Below are 15,821 nucleotides of genomic sequence, written 5' to 3' on the forward strand. Positions count from 1 at the left end.
TATGTGAAATTTATAGAAATATGAAGATAAATTACAATACGAATTCAGTTAAAAAAATGTTGAGAAAAGAACTGATAAAATACTCCACACTGATAAAAAAAAGTATATACAAGCTACATTTAAAGCAGTAATGTGCGAGGGGGGGGGGGGTTTACCCCCCTGTGATATTGGCGAGAAATTTTTTTTCCGCCGAAAAAAAAAACGAAATTTGGTATCCAAATTACAGAATTTTTAGAAAAATCAACACATCAAGATGGTCGGCGGACGGTCGGTATCGGATTTAGTAATCTCGGCGTCGGATTTAATAGTCTCGGCTTCAGTCGGCTTCGGAGTTGAAAAATCGCCTCCGTTGCGAACTCTGATAAATATAACAGTAATGTGCGAAGGGGAGGAGGAGAGGGGGGCTTACCCCTCCCTGTGACTTCAAAGTTCATCCGATTTGCTAGAGATTTTCGTTCCAAACGAAACTTTTCTCAATTTCCTAGGATTTTTTAAAGAAAATTTTGAAACCACTCCCCTGGAAAATTTTGCTCGCACATTACTTAAATATAAATGACGGCCTAAGAAGAAAACAATAACATACAGAATATTCTGCAAAAAGACGAATACAAATTTATGTGAGCAAAAACAAAATATACAAACAGACAGCGCAAAAGTAAAACAGCCTACTTACATGTGTTTCTTATGTAAGTAGGCTGTTTTACCTTTGCGCTGTCTGTTTGTATATTTTGTTTTTGCTCACATAAATTTGTATTCGTCTTTTTGCAGAATATTCTGTATGTTATTGTTTTCTTCTTAGGCCGTCAAATATTATAAAAGTGATTGAAATGACAAAGTTCGATATCATACATGGCTCTCATTTTCGCAAATATAGGATTCGTTTTCTCACGCCAAGAAACTCCCTGCACAGTATTTTGTTCGAAAATATCGTTTTTTAATTTTTCCTCAGAATCTTTAATTTGACCGCGAAAATTTTCTCAAAAACTTCTAACAAAATCGGATAATTTTAACAACGGCCCGAAAACTCTAGCAAAATGAGAAAAATGGTATCTAATTTATTGAATTATCGAAAACCCCATTGAGGTTTTGAATATTGCTAAATTTTAAAATTCGATGCACCCTAACATATTTCTAAATTCAAACTGAAAATTGTTTTCTCATGAGTTTCTTGAATGTCAATAAAATTCTTTTGATTGATCAAAGCAATCTCCTTTTTAGTTGACTATAAAATAATAAGGTCAGTGAAAGTCTGTGAAATAAACTGTTCGAATGGATCCTTCATCGAACAATAACAGAAGTAATTCGCAACTATTGGAAAGATTTGGCTACAAAATTGGTAAAAAAATCGGCGTTGGTTCATTTTCGAGTGTGCGAGTATTGTCGGCTCAGTTCATTTTGGCGACATTTCGGTCATACACATTTTTTTTTTAAATTCCAGCTTGCCTATTCCAATCAAAGGAAATGTTCGGTTGCGTTAAAAATAATTTGGAAAGATCGAGCGTCGATTCTATATCAAACCTATTTTTTGCCCCGTGAAATTGATATAGTGAAATCCTTGCAACATCCAAACATCGTTAAATATTATCAGAGCATCGAAACCAACCGGCGATTCATTATTGTGATGGAATATGCCGAATACGGAAGCTTATTAGATTTAATGGCTAAGAAAAAAATTCTAAGTGAACCAGAAGCATGTATGTATTTCCATCAACTTATCAGCGCACTCGAATTCTGCCATTCTTCGAAAGTCGCACATCGAGATTTGAAACTGGAAAACCTTTTGCTCGTTCAAGAAGATTGCTTGAAAATTGGCGACTTTGGATTTTCACGAAAATGTGATGATCCCACCTCAATTTATAGCCTAACATTTTGCGGTAGCAATGCTTATATCAGCCCAGAAATTCTTCATCAGCAACCATACAATCCGTAATTTTTACACTTCTTTTTGACTAATTATCACGAAAATTGTTCATCATTTGTGAAAAAATGGATTTAATACATAGATTTTGTGCGGACGTTTGGGCTTGTGGAGTAATATTATTTGCAATGGTTTTTGGAGATCTTCCATTTGATGACTCTGGATCAATTCGACATTTGACTAAAGTAATGCTTATTATTATTGTTAAAGTGAAAATACAAAAATGATAAAAATGTTATTCTTTCAAAACAGCTCGTTGAAAGGGGTTTAGTTTTTCCAAACCAAATTGAAATATCAGTGGAATGTAAAAGTCTTATTCAGAAAATAATGACGCCGGAACCAATTAGACCAAAAGTTCAATCAATTTTCGAGGATTCGTGGATGATTAAAAATTCGAATATCAAAGAAGAAGAAGAAGAATAAAACTAAATATCACGCAATGAAATTGATTGAATTATAAGTTCTTCGTGAACATCAAAATAAAATGATCCAAAATTCGATGCATCACTTTTAGTATCAATTAATAAGAATCGTTCAAATATTTTGTAAATCAAAAGAGCGATTTAACGGATCCCGGCATACTTTTTCTTACTTTACTTTTGATCGAATCTTATTTGAATATGTTTTTTCAGGTGCCTTCTGTGAAATCAAAGTGATAAAATTATGATTCGTTTCTTAATAAATACTTCCTTTTATTTATTTTGAATCATTCTTATCTATAATTTATAAAAAAAGGTTACTTTACATAATATCGGGAGCCGAAAATAAGTGGCACACTTTTTAAGAGATTTCATATCATTTCTATCATTGTTTTCTTTATCGTCATCACAACTTATTCGAAAAATACGAATACGAATTTTGTTCTCTACTCCAGCCATCAGCAGATAAAAGCAAGCATTTGATAAAAAGTATTAATATTAGCTTAATCATGATAAGGAATGCAAAAACACATTTTTGAAAATGAGCCAGCATTTTTTCACGTTCAAATTTGGTTTGGCCACTATGTTCCTAAGTTATCTCTCTAATCTGTAGCTATTTACGGTTTGATAACTTTGTGGCGAGACGATCATGATTTTTCTAATAATTTTACGATACAATCCGGAGATTTGCCTTTCGTTTCTGGTATAAAGATTAATCCATACATTGCACAAATAAAGCATCCCGCACTGAACACTAACAAACATCCGTGTAATTCGATCACTTGTAGCATGCTTATGTACGCAAAATTCATAAAAAATCCAACGCACCACATTGTTATCGAAGTCATCGTCATTGTTATATTTCGAATTTTCGGCGGAAGAACATCAACAGTGATTACGAAGGGAATCGGAATTAATCCAATCGAAGCAATGAATATCGTCAATGATAAACCATAAATTGGAACAAAGTTGCTTGAAAGATGTTTATACATATTGTGCATTGCCAAAACAAACAATCCAAGGCCAGTACCCATCGACGACAATGTGAATAGAATTTTACGTCCAATCTTATCAACTAAAAACATTGTGAACAAATTAGCAACCAACTGAACAATACAAACTAAAATCGATGATTCGATGGGCGAAAGTCTGGATTCGGCTTCAATAAAGTAGGAAGTCGTGTAGGAAAGCAATATATAACATCCACTAATTTGTGGCAGCAGTACTAACAATATTGCGATTGAAACAGCTCTGCGTGCCGCTCGTGTCGTGACTAAAATTAAACCGCACTATTTACTTTTTTACACAAACAATAAAATATTTATACTAACCAAAATCTTTGATACTTATGCCACTATCATCATTTTTTTCACATTTCTTTTCTTCGACCATGATTTTTTCTGATTCGGGCGACATATTATTATTATTTGCACCTTTATAGAATTCCAATGCCAGATCGGCCAACTAGAATAAAAGCTTGCATTTAAGAATTTAAAATATTGAATCTCTCATACTTATAGAGTACCTCTATTTTATTTTTATTGTACAAGGACATTGGAGAATCTGGAACAAAATAAAAAACAAAAACAAAGAGGAAGGGAACTATAAGAGCGCAGACTGCTTGTACACGAAAATCGAAGAAAATTGCAACGATGAAACCAACTAAAGAACCTACAGCATTGACTACAAATCCCAAGGCATTTACAGTTCCACGTACCCTGAAACCAATTGTTTACCAAATATTCTTCAATATTTTATTCAACAGCCAATATACTTACTCGTCCTGACAGATTTCCGACACAAAAACCGGAACGGAAATGAACAAAGCGCCCCCAACAAAGCCGCATAATATACGAGAAGCATACAACCAATATACGTTCTCAGCAAAGATAATGAATAACCAGCTAAACTATAAAGAAAAACGTAAATAAAAAAACTTCTTGAATTTATATACGCAATATGCATACAATTGCCGGAACTGCTAGGAATAAAATTGGATTTTTTCTTCCAAATTTGTTCAGTACAAACAAATACACAATATTTCCCACTAATCCGCCTGCACATATTAGTGACATAACAAGAGATGCTTGATTTAAGGTAATTGGACCATCTTGTAATTGTGTTTTTGTCGTTGAATTCGATTTTAAATCGTCATAATTTGCATTCGCCCAGGCAGACATCCATCCAAAGGAAAACCCAATTAAATTTGCTAAATAAATAAATAACGAAATATTATTTTTAAATATTCTGTGATCAGTTTTGATACTCAATCCAAAATGCACCTGACAATGCAGCTAAAAATTGCCTATAAACTGTTATCGCAGTCATTTTTGGTAGACTTTACTTAGTTTCGAGTATATTTAAGAGATTTCTGAAAAATTCTTTTTTGTACTTTCTGTGTGAAATAAGATGTTTTCGACGCGCTCATTCACACTGAATAAAAAGTCATCTGTTGTTCTTTAGGTAGTCAAATTCATGCTCTTATCTTGACTCGTTACGTCGACTGATGAGATTCAATATTTATTTTAAGTAAATTCATGCATTTTGACGGCGTCAGTAGCTTTTCAGATATGATAAAATGTGACAATTACAATGAACATTGTACAAGCCTTCGGCACAATGATATTTCTTATCTCGCAAAAGATGCCACTCACAAAATTCATTCACATATGTGCAATATATTATTTCGTTTCGAAAAAAAGCCTCCATTAGTTGTGATTGTTCAAGGAATAAGTCAAAATTTATTATTTTCATTATTTTTTTCGAAAATGAAAACTCAATAACAATTTACAAGATGTAGACACTAGACAGCCTGAAATCTGCATTGTTTGTCTTTCTATCCTTTTTAATCATTGCTCCATTTTTTTTTTGCTAATTTACGTTGAAGTAAAAAAAATGAAGCAATTAAAAAATCTCACATTCAAATAACCACGCGCTCAGCGGCAAACTATTTACACTGTCACTTATATACAACAATAGCAACAAAAATAACATTGTTTACAATAGGCGAGAGTTGTAAAGTATAGTATATGAACGTTTGACTGTGGATTTGGCCGCCTGCTTCTTTACATTTCATTAAGGATTGTGTAGAATGTATCTGTCAATATATGATAAGAAAATTAAATTCAAATAAATAATGAAGCAACCGTATTTTATGGTCACAAACAAATAAGAATTATCATTTCATTGCTGATACAATAAAAAATAAATTTGTCTGTTACGTGGAAGATTTTCGATATTTATTAAATCGTTCAGTTCAAATACATATGTAATAAATCAATTAATTTCATACAGTTACCCGACCGAAATGTGATATTTCATGAAATTTTATCGATTCCAGCAAAAAAAAAATGATTTAAAAATAATTGAATGCCAATTTTGATGCTTCATAAAATGATCCATTTTATTTGGTGAGTTGAAAACATACCTTCACCCTAGCCTTCACCTCAGCCAGTATAACAATGTGCAAATAGGGCCAGAATGCTTTCAAACAGCATGGAAGTTGTTTATATGGTCAAAATTGATCGAATTCAGTCATTTAAATAGCGATGATTTTAGGAGCGATGATCTATCAGCATGAAACTTTACACACGTTATCCACACACCATATGGAAAAATATCCCGGGATAGCACCGACAAATTTCCAACCTTTTTGTTTTGAGGGCCAGTCTAGTATGCATGCAAATGTTTCAGCAATTCTTTTTTCATATCTTTTTACGATTATTTTCAGGGTTTTTTTTTAAATAATTAAGACGAATTGTTTATTGATAATGAAAAAAAAACGCACATTGATTTTATTTATCTGAATGTCATAAATCATCAACGTTTAATATAATAAATGAAACGAAAAAAACATATAAAGTCGTATACGAATTATTTGAAGTGAAATATTGACTTGTTCAATGGAAATTCAAAAAATTGCGTATGTCATATTTGTGGTAAAAGACGAATCAAAGAATGTGACGTGATTGTTTAACGCCGATAATGGAATTTGAGCTTGAAGAGATACTTGATGTTGACCTGTGCAACATCATAAACAATATACTCGTTGTACAGCAAATCGGACTTGATCTTAGTGTCTTCGATTGGCTTTCCTTTTGGTACGATCACATCACCATGTTTGCAAGCCTCGTTTGGATCAGGATAGGTTTTGCCTAAGATAAATAAAAAAGTTATAAATATATATTGAGATTGAATATTTTTGAAGCAATATATCGAATATGAGAACATACCCAAACCCTTTACTGAGTGTTTATCGTTTGGCAACTGGCGAATGTATTCTGCCTTTTTCAGTTCCATTGTATTTCCCAATGCGACGTCACCTAAAAAGTCATTGTTTTCGTTAAATTGAATGCATAGTTGGCTACTGATATCCATTGATTCTTCAATACTTACATAAGAGCATGCAGCCCGTGTTATTCGAATGTGTTGTAGCACAATAGTTGGCAGATTTGGTTACCATATCGGCAAAATAGATACCTAGTATAAAAAAGTATATTTGCTTAGTTAGTAGATTTATTAGATATTGAAAAAAGAATAATTCGAACCTTTTCCGAACATGTATCCGGTGGCTGGTGCCTCTGGAGGTGCAATTTTCAGTCCATGGTTCAAAATACCAACAAAGTTTGTAAGCCGAGATCCGTGCCATAGCAATTGACGATTGTGGAGCTTCTTGAACGGTTTGAATCGTCGTTCTTCACCTTTGCGTACCACTTTGAATATGTCTTCAACCTCAAGTGCGTAGTTTGTGTGAGTTGGTGCATGTGTATTCACCACATAATTCACCAACAAATCGTATTCTTCGGTTGATTTTTCAAGCGGAACGATTTCGGCCTTCAATTGCTCATAGTGTGCATCAAGTGGATTCTTCTTGACGTCGGTTTCTTCATTCAACAAACCGTAAGCAAGCTCCATTTCAAGCAAAGTTTCCAACATCTCGGATTTTGTGTTGACCTGTTCATTGGTATCGATTACTGGTGGCCGACGAACGCCAAAATCATGTGGAATCATCTAGGAGCCAATTAATAAAAGAGAACGTGAAAACAACAATTTCTGTGGAAATAAATGTTTAAATATGTAATATTGACCATACCGTATAGAAACGATTTGATGCTTCGATAAATTGTCCCGGTGATCCATTGTTTTGAATGAGTTCAGATATTTCCTGCAATACACGCATTGCAGCACGAATTTGCGAGGAGCTGAGCTTGCCGAGCGGCATTTTTTCAGTATCGAGATCAAATTCCAACATCATTTGTTTCATCATGTTTACATCGAAGAGCAACTTTATTAGATCCTGAACTGGAGTAGCCAAATTGGATTTGACATTGGACTCGGCCAGTTTGCGCACTTCTTCTTCCTCGCCGTAGCTAGTAAAAGATAAAAGAAACAATATTATATTATAAACAATATTCTTTATAAGAAATGAAGCTATTGGTCGGCTTGCGAAAAGTTATAGATTTGTAACCAGTTACGACATACTGCTATTGCAATCTAAAATCTCTTTGAAAAATTAACTGAAATATAAAAAGTATAAAGAGTGTCTGAAATATTGGAATATAAAGAATTACTCAATGTCCATTTTGTAATATTTCCCCGGATATTTGACGAATTTCTTTTCGCCAAAGTAGTTTCCAGTTCTTTCTTCATAAATGCTCTCAAACGCTTCTCGTGCTTCCTCCAACGATGAATATGATTCCAATTTATTGGAGCCAATAGTCGTCGAGATGCGTCCCCACGAACGGAAAACCCAGTATCTATTGTGAGACAAACATAAGTTTTAATTATACCCCTAACCTGAAGAATAGAGTTTTGAAGAATACATACTTTCGATGATCATCAGATTCCAGCAACTGAACTTTGTAGTACGAATTTTTGTCCTTTTGAATGTCAACGTTGCAAAGAATTGCGTAATACTTTATCTTTCCTTCGCAGTAAACATGAGCACAGTCCTCAAGTCCGGAATCTAAATAGAAATTGGTAGGAAATGATGTAAAAATAACCCATCTATCAAATTCAATATAATTTCGAAAGTATTTTTGGTTACCAGGGTCAACGGCAGTTCCATTTTTCAATTTCAACTTTTGTGATTTTGGCACGGATTTCGTGTAAATGCTTTTTGACTTCGACTTTAGTTCATCTTGGGGGATGCGAACGTGTGGCTAAAATAAAAACGGTTTATAATGAAATGCCGAAGGAGTTTTTTTCTTAAATATATGTTCGCAAAATTTACATCAGTTCCCCAATCGCACAAACTTTGACTTATGATGAAAGAAACAGCATTGCCAGCTTTTGCATCGTCCAAGAAACTCTCAGGAACCACCTAATTTCAAATAATTATGTTCATGTTAAAGAAACGCATAGAGAGATAGAAATAGATTTCCGAATAGTCGGCGACCATCCAAACGTAGCCAAAACTTCGAAGAAAGTCTTGCATTACCTGTATTCCGAGATCTTTTGCTTCTTGCATTCGACTTCCCAATCGTTCAACCTCTTTTTCGGTTGATATAATCGCAGCAACCTTATCGTGTATTTTGGTGCCCAACTTGCCGCCAAGTTTCTGAATCATTTTTTTGATGTCATCTTTCGACTTTTCAGTTTTTCCAACGATAACAAATTCCATGTTATACAACGGCGGCTTTTCACGATGAACACGTGGCCTAAAAAACCGTATTCTGATTAATTTGAATCCTTAGCTGAGATAATATTTTCAATACTTACGCATCAATTTCATCGGCTTCTTCTTTTTTAACTTTGAGTTTTGCCTGTAGAAACGCTGGCACCTCTCGCACTGCGCGCGCTCTCACCTTGAATTTTGTTGTCAAGAACGAGTATTCGTCTTTGATGTATTGAGGTATTTTTACCGGTACACGTTCAGGCTCTTTTTGTTCATTGTCACATTTTGCCCATTCGGACAAGTTTCCATTGCATAAATACGACGAGTTTCCAAAGATGAAATTTCCGTTCTTACATTTCGTGCATGGTTTTAGAGCACCAAAGAAAATGACGTCCGTACAATGGTCCAAAACCTTGATAATTTAATCAAATTATTGTTTATATTTTCCTTCTTAAGAATTTGAAACTAATTATCTTACTTCTGAATTTCCCTCGGGGATGGCTTGGTGATTTGCTTCCAAAATGGCAATTTGCACTGCCTTTTTTGTTTGACCTTCGAGTTTGTCGCGAAGTTTGTAGTATTCCTTGTTCTGTTTTTCAATTTTTGCTTCAAGTGCACTGTCAACTTCATCGACTTTTACCTTCTTCACCGATGGTTCGTCGATGTCTTGTTTGATTGCTCTTATTGAGGAGAAGAAAAAAGAACAGTTAATGCGATGCAACACAAGATGCAATTAATTCCATCTCTTACGGAATGTGTTTTTTGACATTTGCTTTGTCATCTTTGTTCAAACTTTTGTAACCCGGCAACTTTTCAGCTGATTCAAACCAACCTAGCTCAGAACGTAATTGTGCAAAACATTCGACATGGTGCCAACTTGCTTGTCCGCCGAATTTCATGCCGATTTCAGTGTCATGAAGTACTTTCTTGATGCGTACTTCATCTTTGACAATTTTCAATTGACAACCAGCGCACGCTGCACGCCCAGATTTGGCGTACTCAATGCCAAAATCTTTGATCAACATAGCCATTCCTTTTGATGAAGATTCACCATCTTCGGCTGACCGTTTCTTGCCCTTCTTTGACGTTGGGATGACTGCGGTTGCACCACCACCTGGTAAATAATCCGCGAATGAAAGAAGTGGAAAAAAAAGGTTCGAATGACGTAATTTCGTTTCTTAGATAATTGTAGTTATTGGATGAGGAATTTCGTAAATGAAAAATAAACACATTTCTGTTGTTTAGCGCTAAACCTTCTTTTGGTATGCCAAGAATTTATGAATTCTTCAAATAAAAGTGAAAATAAAAAAGATGCGGTATTAATGTAAAATGATTGACAAAACCGCGAAAAAGGAATTGGAAAAAGGGTTCTCCGAAATTAGTCGAATGACGTCATTTCGTTTCATTGAAATTGACAGTGTGATATGTCTCTCAATCTTTCTCACACTCAACACCCATCTCTCAACGCAACTTGTAAACAAAAGTAATAACGTTCCATAATTTTCTGAATAAATCGTGACATAATTCGTGTGAAATAAAGTGACCATCGTAAAAAATCACACAAGGGATAGCTGGAATAAAAGCAACAACAAAAATAAACTTACAGTTCTCTCTAATGTCTTTTTGATCTTCAACGCGTAGTTTCGGAAATCCATCGATGAGCGCTTCACTTGCGGGATGATGTTTCTTAAAGAAACACGCCTGATGAAACCAGTTTGGTTGTTTTCCATCGTGAAATGCCGACTAAAATGGAACATAGATTTTAGAATTTGATGAATAATCAAACACAGAACAAACAATGTCGTTGATTTTTCGGAACAGTTACGAACAAAGAAATTATTGTCTTTTGTTCTGATACCAAAAAAACCATTGTTTGTACTCGGTTTTTTGCGATTTCATTTGTTCACATATAATTAAATTTAATTTGTATCTAATGCTTATATCGAATTTCAATATAAATTAAACACACCTGGACCATGACAGCCAATCTGAGTGTTCCTTGTGCGATGTTCATTTTGCATCCTTTGCAACCGGCTCGGCCAGACTTTGCATATTCAGTTTTGTAAGGTAATTCTTCAGACATTGTTGAATATTTTCAACTTTCTTCACAATAAAAATGTAACAATACTTTTTCTTTAATTTCGACAACGAAAAAAAACAATTGCTTCAAATGAAACGTTACACAAATTCAATAAGATTCAAAGGATTGTGAAATTCAATTGAATGTCGTAGCAACCAATGTAAATCTACGTATTATTTAAAACGAAAACCGCTGAACAAAACTGGTCACGTTTTGACATGTGAAATGCGCGGTCTTTCAAACTGATCCAAAGCCACCTTTGAGTGGTTCACAGCATCGATTGTCAATTATTGTGGATATGCGAAAAATCGAAATATATATAATTATTTGCAAAATATTATAGCAAAAATAACAATATATTAAATTGCGTTTAGACAATGACGAGACAAAAAAAATAAATAAATCTCTATTCTAGTGTAAAATAACCAGTTCAGTGGATGCGTGCTAGTTCAAACATATGTATATTCACCATGGTATGGTTCACAGTGTCAAGAAAAATTGCGATAGAACTGCGACAAACAAAAACATTATAATATTGCTATAGTATACTATAGTTGTTTAATTGTCAAAATAAACCAAAATACAGATTTTTCTTTTTCATTTTATTCAGACGTAGAAGTACAAAGTTGTGATCAATTTAATGGCAATTTCGATAAAATAAAATCGATATAACTTTTCGTTTTTAGTCATTTTCATAGGTTTTTCTTTAAAGGTAATCTCGATTTTATATTTTTAACGACGCAAAAGCAAGACATCAAATTCAATAGATGATGATGTAAATTTTAAAAATAATACAAAATTATTTGCCTTCAGATCGAAAAAAATGGTGCATCCTGCGATTGCAGCTATCTCATTCGGTGTTGTACTTGGTGGTGCTATTTTTGCGTTATTTTTTTACGGTAGAAATGAAAGCAATCCACATAGATATGAAGAAAGACGGCGAAGACATCCCTTAGAATGCATGCAACACCAATTCGAAACGTAAGCTTGAAAATATCATTCTGTTAATTCATGATCTAATTTTTGACTTATTTCAGAGATATTTGTTCGATATGCCTAGATCGGTTCGATGATGCCGATGTATTTCTAGAATGCGCACATCGCTTCCATGGGGGATGTATTCGAGAAAGTTTGAGACACAGCAATTTATGTCCAAACTGTCGTCAACCAGCAAAAATTCGCTACCAATAGTTCATATCAAAGAAGTGTCTTGACGCCGTTATTTTCAAGTTAATACTAGTGATTTGTATATCGTTTTAAAGGAATCGAGAGAAATATGCCCAACATTTGAAAGATATGAAAAATCTTTGAAGGTCAAGCTGAAAGTTCAAAAAAGTATGCGTAATCGAATAATAAATGTTAAAAAATTGAAAAACACAAAATTGTCACTTCTGAAGTGGATCGATTTCATTAGTAACAAAAGTGCTTGAAAATCAAACCTTTCTGGGTGACCGGTGGGACAGACTTTCAATAATAGCTAAGATTGTATTTTTTATGAAAATTGTATAATTCAAAACCATTATCCTCCTTTGTTTAAGTCTTAATGAAGCTGTTATATCAAAAAAAAGTCGTCTCTTTCACATTTTTGGTACATTTCTCTTGATTCTTTTAAAACGAAACGTACTGTTAGTGAAATTCTGTTCTAATTCAATTTTGTTTGCAAATTATTAATACTCTATTGATCTGGTTTGTTGCTATTTAGGAACTGTAACTTATTATTAAGTGACAAACATTTGTACCAATTTTAATTTCGAAGCACAATGTACTAATTACTTCAGTTCAGTTTAGGAATTATTTGTAAAAATTTGGTAGTGTTTTATCCTATCCAATTATATTAAAATAAAGAAAAACATTTTTTTTACTCAACGTTTTGTATTTATTTTATTTTCCACATCCCATAAAAATGTGTGTTATCCCAACAGCCGTTTAAGGTTTAACAATATACATGTGTATGTGACAGCTGAGCGACTATAAAAAAAACATGTATTTCATATAAACATAAACACATGCATAGCAATGTATCTATAGTATACTATACGTGAATCAAGATCACGGTAATGTACAGAAAGAGAAAATAGTTATAGTTGTCTATCAGCTGATAGAGACGGATAGATGCGGAATTGAAAAATTGTATGAGAGAAATTGAATAGAACGCAACTTAATGAACAGTAAGCGATTGAGCTGCAAAAGAGTCGGAAGGTTGTTTGCAGTTCGAATCGAAATAATAAAAAAAACACGTTAACTTAGTAATTTTACGCAATTTAGTGCATTAAATTTTACTTTTACTTGTTACCAATGCCAAAAGTGTTTCAACTATTTTTAGATAAACAAAGTTTCATTGAAGATGTTACAATTATTCAAGCGTCCATTTGTACTGACAAATGTTTTGCGAAGTAGCGGAGTTTGGTAGGTGTTGTTTTTGGTGTTTTTTGTGATTTATTTGCTTAGGAATTAGAATTGGACTTTGAATATACATTTTATATACAATAAACGATAAAAAATATGCGTACTCTGCACATTGTCTTATTGAACTGTGAATATTGTCACTTACTTGCAGGTCACAAAATCGATACTGTACCAATAATGTAAACAAAGAAAATGTTGCAGGGACTATGAGTGACGGTATTTTATAATTATTATAACATGTGCTATCTTTTCCTGAAACGAATTATCTTAAATGTTTTGATTGTACTTTATCTTACATTCATACAGTGAAAGCAGAAATTGCGAAAAAATTGGGAATCCAAGAATATTGGTCTGTGTTACCAAAAAATCGTGAACATTTAATACAGTATGAACCGAAATCAATTGACGAATTACCACCACGTTCGATGCAAGACTCTTTCACATCGGCCATTATTCCACTCAGCAGCGATTTAACCATTCGTGATAAATATGTTACCTTTTTGGGGAGTGTGCGCTTGGGGCGTCTCATGGAAGATATGGATGCTTTTGCAGTTTGGATACTTCATAAGCATGTTCTATTACCTAATTTGGACCCATCAACTCCACTTCCGTACACATTTGTTACCTTGCTTGTTGACCAGATCAGTTTTACCGAAATCATACCAAAAGTTTGTACCTGACATTGATTTCTATCGTTAAAATTCCAAAAAAATATGAGTAAATATTTTTTTCCTTGTGTACAGAATGACTCTGACATACGCTTATCGGGGCACGCTAGTTGGGTTGGACGTTCAAGTGTTGAAGTCGTTGTCTGGCTCGAACAGAAAATTCAGGGAAAATGGCGAAAATTAACAAGAGCTACATTTTTAATGGCCTGTCGAAATGCGACAAATACGGCTGCTGCAATTGTCAACCCTTTAAAACCAGCCAATGATGAAGAAAAGAGAATTTTCACGGGGGGCGAAAGTAAATGAGTTTTCATGCGAAATATTCAACTAGATATCATATAATATTGACCAATGTTTTGTGTTTTAGACCGTAAAAGAAGACGAATCCAATCGCAGAAGGAGTCAATTTTTAATCAAGAGCCTAATGCATTCGAGCAAAAGCATATTCATAATATTTTTATGAAAACAATGGATTTAAACAACAAATCGTTTAACGTTCGAAAAATTCCACCGGGTAAAAGTTGCAAATAAATCATTTAAAAGGTGAGCGTATGATAACAGATGATATTTCTTTGAAAAAAAAACAGGTGCTATGTGGATGGAAGATGCACAGTTGTCGAATGTTATTTACTCACATCCGGAAGACAGAAATGCTCATAATTCAGGTAAATTTTAATTTGAAGCCATTGAAAACAAACATACTTTGAGGTTTTCAAATAAATTTTGATTAACACTCTCTTCATTTCTTTCTGTACAATATTTTATTTTCAGTATTTGGTGGCTATTTAATGAGACAGGTATGCAACCAATAAAAATACAACTTTTACATTAGAAGAGAGATTTTAAACATTTACACAACTGAAAAAAAAACTTTTATTTATTTATTCGCCGTCTGATAACAGACTGATATTATAACTTTTTTCACATTTGTTTTTGCTTTTCGTTGCAAGGCATTGGAACTGTCGTGGGCTTTGGTTTATACTTTAAACAGAGGCAGATGTCGATTAAGATGCATTAACGACATAACATTTACACGGCCAGTACCAGGTAACATACATTATAGCAGAAAATTGAATTTGCGGAATACTTTTGTTTATTAAATAAAATCAATTATATGCTGTTTCAGTTTCATCTCTATTGAAAATGCATGCGCATGTTGTATACACCGACATGAATTACATAGGTAAAATTAATTCAGCTTTGTAAACAATTTATTCGATATAAAATCGATTTTTCTCCGAAATTTCACAGAGATTGTAGTGGTGAATGAGACATACGATGCTATTTCGGCCGAGCACACTACATCGAATGTCTTTTATTACACTTATGTGAGCGATACGCCAGTTCCACAAGTTATACCCCGAAGTTATAACGAAGCTATGTGGTACCTTGATGGACGACGTAAATTTAATGCAGCGATGAATTTAGATGGCGGCAACGATGTAAAAATCGAAGGTCTAACATTCCCACAATAAGTCAGTTGTTTGATTATCAGAAAAGATTTTATTTAAATTGTTGAGTCTCCCAATAATTAAACAATATTAACAATATACATCCACAACATTTGTCGATAATAAATAAAGCTATGAAATTTTCAGTATGTTTACTTCGTGCGCCAGTCTTTGTCCAAACAACAACAAAGCGATCTATTTTCATACTTTGATTGAACACAATTTGATATAATCCTCAGGAAATACCGTCCGATATGATTTAA

At 33.7% G+C, this 15,821-nt stretch overlaps 4 protein-coding genes and 1 long non-coding RNA gene across 5 annotated transcripts; 3 read left to right on the forward strand and 2 right to left on the reverse strand.

Annotated features, from left to right (window-relative positions):
* Positions 1-1,256: 1,256 nt before the first annotated feature.
* Positions 1,257-2,359, forward strand: LOC116342610 (testis-specific serine/threonine-protein kinase 4). Its single transcript, XM_031770288.1, has 4 exons — positions 1,257-1,374; positions 1,439-1,926; positions 2,004-2,103; positions 2,171-2,359. Exons 1-4 carry the CDS (start codon positions 1,270-1,272, stop codon positions 2,339-2,341), a joined length of 864 nt encoding a protein of 287 aa, XP_031626148.1. The 5' UTR covers positions 1,257-1,269; the 3' UTR covers positions 2,342-2,359.
* Positions 2,360-2,653: 294 nt separating this feature from the next.
* Positions 2,654-4,864, reverse strand: LOC116342482 (facilitated trehalose transporter Tret1-like). The gene is made up of 6 exons (XM_031770120.1): positions 4,620-4,864; positions 4,305-4,546; positions 4,116-4,246; positions 3,863-4,055; positions 3,669-3,801; positions 2,654-3,610 (listed from the first exon to the last, which is right to left on the reverse strand). The coding sequence occupies exons 1-6, from the start codon at positions 4,663-4,665 to the stop codon at positions 2,985-2,987; spliced, it is 1,371 nt and encodes a 456-aa protein (XP_031625980.1). The 5' UTR covers positions 4,666-4,864; the 3' UTR covers positions 2,654-2,984.
* A 1,265-nt stretch (positions 4,865-6,129) lies between these two features.
* LOC116342549 (poly [ADP-ribose] polymerase) lies at positions 6,130-11,198 on the reverse strand. The gene is made up of 15 exons (XM_031770209.1): positions 10,923-11,198; positions 10,558-10,696; positions 9,704-10,067; positions 9,432-9,633; positions 9,058-9,365; positions 8,777-8,996; positions 8,570-8,659; positions 8,384-8,498; positions 8,164-8,302; positions 7,908-8,093; positions 7,430-7,706; positions 6,885-7,347; positions 6,733-6,816; positions 6,570-6,659; positions 6,130-6,491 (listed from the first exon to the last, which is right to left on the reverse strand). Exons 1-15 carry the CDS (start codon positions 11,034-11,036, stop codon positions 6,310-6,312), a joined length of 2,973 nt encoding a protein of 990 aa, XP_031626069.1. The 5' UTR covers positions 11,037-11,198; the 3' UTR covers positions 6,130-6,309.
* A 388-nt stretch (positions 11,199-11,586) lies between these two features.
* On the forward strand, positions 11,587-12,899 carry LOC116342512. The gene is made up of 3 exons (XR_004201254.1): positions 11,587-11,745; positions 11,847-12,014; positions 12,071-12,899. It is a non-coding gene; the product is annotated as an uncharacterized LOC116342512 (long non-coding RNA).
* A 285-nt stretch (positions 12,900-13,184) lies between these two features.
* Positions 13,185-15,707, forward strand: LOC116342579 (acyl-coenzyme A thioesterase 9, mitochondrial-like). Its single transcript, XM_031770253.1, has 10 exons — positions 13,185-13,439; positions 13,591-13,655; positions 13,746-14,107; positions 14,183-14,405; positions 14,475-14,621; positions 14,695-14,772; positions 14,879-14,904; positions 15,058-15,154; positions 15,234-15,290; positions 15,359-15,707. The coding sequence occupies exons 1-10, from the start codon at positions 13,378-13,380 to the stop codon at positions 15,580-15,582; spliced, it is 1,341 nt and encodes a 446-aa protein (XP_031626113.1). The 5' UTR covers positions 13,185-13,377; the 3' UTR covers positions 15,583-15,707.
* The last annotated feature ends 114 nt before the right edge of the window (positions 15,708-15,821 follow it).

Source organism: Contarinia nasturtii, unplaced genomic scaffold, assembly GCF_009176525.2.
Source record: "Contarinia nasturtii isolate CC-2019 unplaced genomic scaffold, AAFC_CNas_1.1 Cnas_scaffold_864, whole genome shotgun sequence".
NCBI classification, from domain to species: domain Eukaryota; kingdom Metazoa; phylum Arthropoda; class Insecta; order Diptera; family Cecidomyiidae; genus Contarinia; species Contarinia nasturtii.

What these genes read in the sequence shown, in the direction of transcription:
- LOC116342610 (XM_031770288.1), top strand. Translation starts at nt 1,270, where the DNA reads ATGGATCCTTCATCGAACAATAACAGAAGTAATTCGCAACTATTGGAA. An exon ending in CATCAGCAACCATACAATCC is followed by an intron (nt 1,927 to 2,003) that starts GTAATTTTTACA and finishes TTTAATACATAG; the next exon opens with ATTTTGTGCGGACGTTTGGG. An exon ending in CAATTCGACATTTGACTAAA is followed by an intron (nt 2,104 to 2,170) that starts GTAATGCTTATT and finishes CTTTCAAAACAG; the next exon opens with CTCGTTGAAAGGGGTTTAGT.
- LOC116342482 (XM_031770120.1), bottom strand. Translation starts at nt 4,665, where the DNA reads ATGACTGCGATAACAGTTTATAGGCAATTTTTAGCTGCATTGTCAG. An exon ending in TCGGAAATCTGTCAGGACGA is followed by an intron (nt 4,056 to 4,115) that starts GTAAGTATATTG and finishes AATTGGTTTCAG; the next exon opens with GGTACGTGGAACTGTAAATG. An exon ending in CATAAGTATCAAAGATTTTG is followed by an intron (nt 3,611 to 3,668) that starts GTTAGTATAAAT and finishes GTTTAATTTTAG; the next exon opens with TCACGACACGAGCGGCACGC.
- LOC116342549 (XM_031770209.1), bottom strand. Translation starts at nt 11,036, where the DNA reads ATGTCTGAAGAATTACCTTACAAAACTGAATATGCAAAGTCTGGCCGA. An exon ending in GATTGGCTGTCATGGTCCAG is followed by an intron (nt 10,697 to 10,922) that starts GTGTGTTTAATT and finishes GTTCCATTTTAG; the next exon opens with TCGGCATTTCACGATGGAAA. An exon ending in GAATCTGATGATCATCGAAA is followed by an intron (nt 8,094 to 8,163) that starts GTATGTATTCTT and finishes GTCTCACAATAG; the next exon opens with ATACTGGGTTTTCCGTTCGT.
- LOC116342579 (XM_031770253.1), top strand. Translation starts at nt 13,378, where the DNA reads ATGTTACAATTATTCAAGCGTCCATTTGTACTGACAAATGTTTTGCGA. An exon ending in TGCAGGGACTATGAGTGACG is followed by an intron (nt 13,656 to 13,745) that starts GTATTTTATAAT and finishes ACATTCATACAG; the next exon opens with TGAAAGCAGAAATTGCGAAA. An exon ending in CAGAAATGCTCATAATTCAG is followed by an intron (nt 14,773 to 14,878) that starts GTAAATTTTAAT and finishes TTTTATTTTCAG; the next exon opens with TATTTGGTGGCTATTTAATG.